Source organism: Haplochromis burtoni, unplaced genomic scaffold (genome assembly GCF_018398535.1).
Source record: "Haplochromis burtoni strain Fernald_Lab_line unplaced genomic scaffold, NCSU_Asbu1 Contig_469, whole genome shotgun sequence".
Taxonomy (NCBI): Eukaryota; Metazoa; Chordata; class Actinopteri; order Cichliformes; family Cichlidae; genus Haplochromis; species Haplochromis burtoni.
Window position 1 is genome coordinate 374,402 of NW_024582830.1, and position 8,170 is coordinate 382,571.

Here is an 8,170-nt window from a genome sequence, read left to right on the forward strand (position 1 = left end):
ACCTGGGTTATACAGTTCATCAGTTTGGGGGGTTTGTGGTGGCTTATCAGTTATTTAGAGTTTACACTTGATTGTAATGGATGTTTGAAGGCTTCCAGTCTTGCTGCAATCAAGACTGAAACTTAGTTAATGGTTCTTTTAATTAATTGAATACAGCACTGTTTCAGTTACAGTTAAGTAAAGGTATAAAGGTTAGATTTCAGGAGGTCGAATGTAAAGTACCAGTTTATTGCCGGCACATCCAGCTGCCAGTAATTATTGTGCTTTAACTTCCAGAAGTTGCTCAAAAAAAATGGATCGCCCGTGATTTATCTCCCAAGAGATAGAGACCAGCTCTACCAGCTCTGCAGCTTTAATGAGCTCAACACATAAACCAGTTCTCCACGTGATGCGCTAAATACTTTTTATAATGTTAGAAAACCCAGTCTACCCAACAGACAAAGTCTCTCCAGCATGTCCTGGGTCGGGCCTGAGGACTCATACCAAGACACTTAGAAGGCACCCTGATCAAACCACCTTAAGTCTTGCGTTTTGATGTGGAGGAGGAACTGCTCTAGTCTGACCGATCTCTTCTTATCTCTGAAGCTGAGCCCATCCTGCCTTCAGGGGAGGCTCATGTCTAGCACACGTACCTCACCCTCATGCTTTCAGTCTGTACCCACAGCACAGATGTGGAATGTAGATCAACCAGTAAATCTAAAGCTTTGCTTCAACGCTCAGCTCTCCACCACAGCAGAATGGGTTCGGCAGATGCTGCATCAATCAGTCACTCTTCCACTCAATCCTTCCCCGGACTGTGAACAAGACCTCCTGTGTCTCGTGCTGCTGTTCTGCAGCCTCGATGAGCCTCGATAAGGTTTCAAAATAAGAGCGGCAGATTGTCCGCAAGTAAAATCACAAGATGTCGTCGTCCTCTTAAACAGATTAAAGATACGTTCTAAACTTATTTGCAGAATACAGCTGTTAACATACCCGGGTGACTAACAGACATGGGCAGTAATGTGTAATCCGATTACTTTTTTCAAGTAATGAGTAAAGTAAGGGATTACTAAAGCAAAAAAGTAATTACATTACTGTTAGTTTCCCCTAAGCAGGCGCCGTTACTGCGTTATTAAGTCGTGATTTTGTTTGTGAGAGTGTCTCATGACAATGACATACGAGTGTGCAACATCCATGGCAACAATGTGTGTAGATCAACAACGGACAAATGGAGTGCTGGAGAGAGTGCAACCATGCAGTATTTAAAGCGTGGAAGTTCAGACATTACTTTGAGTTTGATTCCGTAAAAAGTGACAAAAAGATTAGTGTAGGGGGCGCTTTGAGTGTACTGGGCATCAGGCCCATTGTTATGGGTCATCTGGTCCCTGTAGTTAGAGCCTGGTTTGCACTGCCAGCAGTAAATCCGATTCATTGAGGGTGGGCGTTGGACTCCAGCAGGCCTGTCCTGTCGCTGTACTTTATTACGTATTTGTTTACAGAAAGTTAAAGCAAAACAAAAACAAAAACAGGAAACTTAATGAAGCAGGACACCTGTCCATTTTTACACCCTGTGAAATAGTTATATGTCAGTTTCAGCATTATAAGAGCCAAGTAAGGTTGAATGATGAAAAGATTTGCAACGTTCTATAAACATCAGTTGCAACTTTACCAGATGATGTTCTACTAATCAATTATGTGCCAGTTATTAAACATTATTAAATATAATTTACTGCAATTTATTTATTTTTTTTACCAGTTATTAACAATGGTTATTACAGTTTGTCACCATTGTTAAAGACGTGCTGAAGCCGAACACTCAGACCATCAAACAGCATCAGGAGAGGCTGTGATCAGACAGGAAGCTTTTGTTTCTCAGTCAAAGTGAAGAACAGAGAGAGGAGCTCAAAAGGTCCAAGGAGCGCAGCGTCATGCATGTTGCTATGGACGCGTCCAATGGCATGGCAGGCTAATTTACAAAAGGAAGGTAACGCTGTGACGTGAGTGCTGAGGCACTGTTTTCCCTATAAAGCACCAGCTGATAAAAATGGTAATCTCAGACGGGTTTAAATTGCAGGATAAAGACTCTGTAATAACAGATCTTAATGTTGTTTCTAAAATGAAGGTTTTATTACTTATGAAGTCACTCTGTTTATTTGAAGCCAAATACAAGTATTTTTTTTATTTGTTTCTTTAGTTTCTTTGCAACACTGAGACTGCTCAGACTGACACCTCCTCACATGTAATCACATCATCAGGACCCACTGTGCTTCATTGGTCACTGAGCAGATATGAAGTTTTCCAGGAGTGAATTATAACCCAAACCACCATCTTCATAAAATAAAACCAAGTGGTTTTAGTGTCTATTTTCATTCATGAGTCACTTTATTAGATACACCTGTTCAGCTGAATGTTAATGCAAATATATAATCAGTCAATCACATGGCAGCAACTCATCATATAAAAAATGGTGACGATGAGCTGCTGACGTTCAAATTGAGCATCAGAATGGGGAAGAAATGTGATTTAAAGGTTTTTGGATATTGTTGGTCAGCTGGTCTGAGTATTTCAGAAACAGCTGAGATCTCTAAGGTTACAGAAAATGGTCAGAAAGAAAAATAGAAAGCCTTGTTGATGTTAGAGATCAGCTGAGAATGGCCACACAGCATGCAGAAGAGCTTCTCTGAAAGCAAAGTAGCACACCATTTCGTTTAGCTAAAAACAGGAAACTAGGACTACAATTCCCATAATGCGTATCAAACTGGACAACTAAAGCCTGGAAGAACTTCACAGTTTGTGCTGTGACATTTGGATAGTAGGGTCAAAATTTGGTGGAAACAACAACAAGAAAGGGCGGAGCCATCCTGCCTCTATCAAAAAAGCTGCTGCTGACCATGTCCACCAGTCAACCTTTCTACCTATCTTTTGGCGGTTGTTTCCAGCAGGATAAGGTAGTTTTTTCTACTCTCAACGGTCTTTCTTGCTACAAGTACCTCATTCACTCAGTCACACATTTATACAAGTGCTTTTTATGCCTAAACGCTGATGAACGCATCATTCACCATCAAAAACTATCAGTTACTATTTATTCCATAGGAGTCTTTTTGTTTCTCTGGCTTAGTACTGAGTGGCTCGGGTGTGTAGACCTCACAGGGTCAAACATTTACTGTAAAACACAAGACATGACCACGCAATTAAAATGTTTTTCTGTGGCATTCAGAGGAGCAGCATTATGGCATTATCCACAGCACAGCCCATGAAGCTTTTATCCCTTTGTGTTGGTTTCCATGGTTACTCTGTTAAAGACTCAACTGACAGTCAGCTGTCTTTTGTGTTAGTCGCTGGCCTCTCTGGCCTCCACTCACACTCTGATTTCTTTTCTCCTCTGCGTCCACAGTGGAGCAGTCACATTTTTTCCTCATCGGGCTGTTTTTCTCTATCTCAGATGGAGATGTCGACAGCCGGTCCAGGGATGTTGAGTCACCAGCAGCGCTCCATGAAGAGAAGGCGGTGGGGAGGTCTGAGGCAGCAGTGGAAACTTCTGGGCCTGTTTGAGATTGACCAACAGCATGAGTTCTACAGCCTGACCTGCATGATGAAGGAGGGCTTGGCTGCAGCCATCCAGAACACCATCGATGACCCACCTGCAGTGAGTAGCTGTCAGGAAACAGTGCAGCCACTTACACATGGCGGCTTCACACAAAGCCACCTGCTTTGTAGTGAAGTGGAAGCAGTTAGCAAAATAAGCTGAAAGGTGTCACTACCACATATACTAACAGTTACCATGGAGTAGTTGTGGGTGTTTTGAGAGGAGCCCATTTAGGTCGTGGACACATGAATTTTACCTGTCATAAGTTTATGTTTTTGAAAGTAGAGATCATAAAAAAGAGGGTTTGAGCTGACTGATAAATGGAAAATACTACATTCTCAAACAACTTCAGTAGTCCTTTTATCCTCTAAGTGGGACATTCAATTATAAACTCATTAGGCAAGTGATACTGAGGTCATAAATCAAGTGAATTCAATACAATCAGACTTTAAAAAAAAACTTGGGGTCTCTCCCCATTAAAAATAATACACTCTTACGTACTAAAACATTAGCTTTACTTTTGTATATGAAAGATGAACAATCAAGCCTTTATGGCTGTTGTCATGTTGGGCTTTAGGAGCCCAAAGTAACCAAAATTAGATGGTGTGTGGAGTGTAACCATATGGCTACATCACACAGACAAAGATACCTGTTAACTGGTGCTGAGTAAAATCCAAATAAAGATAAATTTTGCCTTATTATTTGTTGGATAAGACAAAGTGGTCCAGTTCTAGGATTTCAATTAAGTAAGGTGAAGCCTAGCAGCTACAGTCACCTTTGTCACATCCACCTCTCAGTCAAAGAGGCTGCACCTCTAAAATTGTAAACTTAATATAATCCTTAAGAACATTTGGACTGGTGGGTTGTTGTACAGTTCTTATAAGGGAAAAAATGAGCTACAGGGACCAAAATCGTTCTTTATAACAGGTTGTAAGATCTTTATTTCTGCTCTAAAGCTGCAAAGGTTCATATTTTAACAGTTTTTCTTTTTGAAGCCTCTAGTGGACATCAGAGGAACTGCAGTTTGTGGTACATCCATATTAGCTCAGATTTCTGCTTGGTTTTGTGTTAGTAGCAGTAGTAGCAGAGTCAGTGAATCCTTGGCAGTATATTACTTTTGTTTACCTTCCATAAATTAAAAAAATAAAAGCAGATTACCAAACTGAAAATTCTCTTGTTATATTGCATTAATGAGGCCTGATTATCCTTGTTGTCTTGTCTTGTCTGTTTAGTTTCATGTGAATGAGCCATAACCTACCCTCCAACCACCAAAAAAACCTTATTATCCATTTATAATATGCAGTTCTTCCAAAGAAAATGTGCTGCTTGTGTAAATGTATTGTATTACAAGTTGGTATTACATTAAAGTACCACTGAGCTGTGACACTGGACTGTTGACACAATCTTCAGAGTGCCAACAAAAAGTCATGAGAGAGTGAATGAAAGCTGTTGCATAATATTTCTACATCATCAACTATAATATGTCACATGGCGTAATCAGACTACAAAGGTCGTCTGTAATGGCATCTACAGCGACACCACAGCTGTGAAGGCATTGATTATTGGATTACTGCACAGAACCTGTGAGCTGCAAAAATCACAGCTTCACGCTCATTCCAAAGTGAGAAATGAGGGCTGAGGAATTTCACTGTGCAGATTCACACAAAGAACTAGTTCAGAAAAAAATAATGAACAGTTTAAAGAAAATATTTATGTGTAGCTCAGCGGGTGGTGCAATGGTGTAATGGTGTTCTTGGTAATAGCCGAAACAAGGCCAGGCATTGTTGTTAATGTAGGGACACCAGAGCTACAGTGACTGAACAGCTTGTCTAAACCGAGAGACAGATGAAACCACTCACGAAAATATAAAATATAATATGATGAATGCTTACATATCTGAGAAATATAAATTAATATTTTGTTGAAGTTTAGCTGGTTAACACGGGCTAAAAACGGTTCGACTTTGAATATAAAAGGTCATTTTTGTAATTACCCTCTGCAAACCTGTACTATAACTTCTACCACAGGAGGGCAGTATTGTAAAACCGAGATCTGAAATCTAAGAAAATGTAATATTGTTGAGACTGAGGTGATGAAATGTTACCTGAAAGCAAGAGGTTTAATGGTTTGACTGTCCTGCTTAGTAAATGTGTTCTTTTGGTTTTCCAGCTTATCAAAGAATTGCTCAATAATGCACAGAAAGTTCAAGAAAATCTAAAACTTGTTTCCACTCTGAGGTTGAGTGAGAGAAGCTGACACTTACACTGACACTTAGATAGTGTCTGACCAATTCTGGGAAAAGGCAGATTTTGGAAACAAGCAAAAGGTTAAATACAAGGGAGGTTTAAATAAGTAGAAGAAAGAGAATCTAACTGATTCTAAATAAGCAGAAAGAAAGACAGGGAGTGTGGATGATGAAATCCTCTTTTCTCTGATTCTTAGAATGACCAAAGTTTTAAAAATGAATCATGTTTTAATCAGTTTGACTCGAAATGAATGAGTCAGACCGTAAAGTTGTAAGAAAGTGTTTACAGAGGTCAGGGCTGATGGTTCCTTGGACTTTTATAGGACAGGAAGTCGTTTTTTTTTTTTGTGCCTGGTGGCCTTTAAAAAGAATGCAAGCTTAAAGCATTTCTGAATTTCCTTTACTTTTCAGACCTAGAAGCTAGGTCCATCCTTTATATTGTTTATGATTCCAGTGAGTATTTCCTCACTGGCACACTCAAACTGAGACTGGCAGAGTGGATGCTGTCATGAGTCACTGGGCCTTCTTACTGTATGAAGTCATGTTGCTTGTTTCTTTGCATTTTGTTGATCATTTAGTCATTTTCCAATGGCTACCTTTTATTAAATGCACTGGAAGGTCAGTTTCCTAAATAATAATTCAACAGAGTTCGTTTTTCATGTGCTGCAGTTTGAGGCCACAGAGAAACGCTTACAAATTATAAAGTAATATTTTCCTATGTTCCTGCTCCCTCACTCAACAATCCTTTTTTTCTTTTTTTCATTCCCTTCATGTTGAAGTCAAAGTCATGGTTGCAATACTATCATCAGCATATAGCTGATTAGATTATATCACTTTTGAAAAAAAAAAAACTTCAGACATTACTTAAAAAGTAAAAACTCGATTAAAATTTTTATGTAATTAATAAGAGGCGTTGTAAATAAGTAATCTCTAAAATCTAATTAAATTAAAATCAAAAATGTTTTTTTTTTAATTTAAAAGGGTTTTAGTAGGGGAGAGCGGGGTAAGTTGTCACACGGGTAAGTTGTCACACTGTTCATAACTCCAACACTAGAGGCTCTATCTCAAAAATGAAATAGCCACTTTGTGTGACTTCTTCTTCTATAGTCAACCTCCTGTTCACATGTGATCAAGACTGCTCTAATCTGAGGTGAGCACATCTTTTTTATTTTTTTGACCTAAAAGGAAAAATAAATCACTTTAAATTTTCTTCAGTATAACTTTGTTAGGTATAGATGTTACAAATTATTATTTTACACAAAATAGAGGAGACATTAACGTGTCTTTTGATACTTCAGCTGATGTGCTATGTTGAGCTAACCCTGACATTTAGCCAAAATTAGCATAAATGTCAGTTTGGGGCAAGTTGTCTCATTAACTTTGGGGCAAGTCGTCACATGTGACAACTTGCCAAACAATTGTGATATTGTAATTCATTTGTATTTGTAATAACTTGGTAGTCCACTGTCAGTAATTGCAGTGCTGGCAATTACTGACAGTGGACTACCAACTCCAGAGGACATCCGGCCATATCCAAAAGCTGGCCGCCGAAAACCATCCAGCAAAGGAAGAAAACGACGCAAATCAGCAATTCTAACCGACACAACAGTGAAACAGCAACTAGAAAAAGAAAAGAATAAGGCTGAATCTAGCAAAAAGCTGTTTCAAAAGAGAGGGACGCAAGGGGGGAAAACATCTGGACCTATGAAGAACAACGCAGCTAAAAGAAGAAAAATAATTCAAGAGTCATCATCAGATGATGAAGAGTGCTTCTGCCTTGTCTGTGTGGAGCCATTTTCAAACAGTCGTCCAAAAGAGACCTGGGTAAAATGCGTAAAATGCAACAAATGGGCCCATGATGCTTGCACCTCAGGCCAGGCAATTTATGTGTGCCAGAATTGTGACTCTGAAGTTGAGTCTGAAATAGGGCATCTGTTTTGTTCAGAGGATAAATATGTTAAGTAAAGCAAGTTATTTGCAGCATTCCATTCAGTTATGATGGGTTTATGTGCAAGCCAGAGAACATTTGAGTTTAAAGTTCAAACTAAAGTTTTCTTTCTACTTAATGTTTTGATTAAAATGTGTATTGGATTGACATAATTGTTTTTTTCCAAATTCTCTTGGCATAATTGTTCAAATTTCCAGTTTTGGTTTGAATTTAACAATTAAAATCAATAATCACAATTAAGTATTTGTGTTCTTATTTTAAGATAATCTAGTGTGACAACTTACCTGCCGATGGGGCAAATTGTCACAAGTGCACATTCTCCATTCAACAGTCTACAACTCCGTAATGAGATAAGATATGAAAATGTAATGAATACATCATATGTGCCCGAGACTTCCTTCTTTCATTTGGT

The 8,170-nt window shown here is 38.8% G+C and overlaps 1 protein-coding gene across 1 annotated transcript in view; it reads left to right on the forward strand.

Annotated features, from left to right (window-relative positions):
* Window positions 1-1,340: 1,340 nt before the first annotated feature.
* The window catches only part of pip5kl1 (phosphatidylinositol-4-phosphate 5-kinase-like 1), a gene marked incomplete in the record, with an annotated part of 55,751 nt that continues 48,921 nt past the window's right edge, over window positions 1,341-8,170 (forward strand). Inside the window, 1 exon segment of the mRNA XM_042213697.1 lies at window positions 1,341-3,625. Within this exon segment, the coding sequence (XP_042069631.1) occupies window positions 3,176-3,625 (450 nt within the window).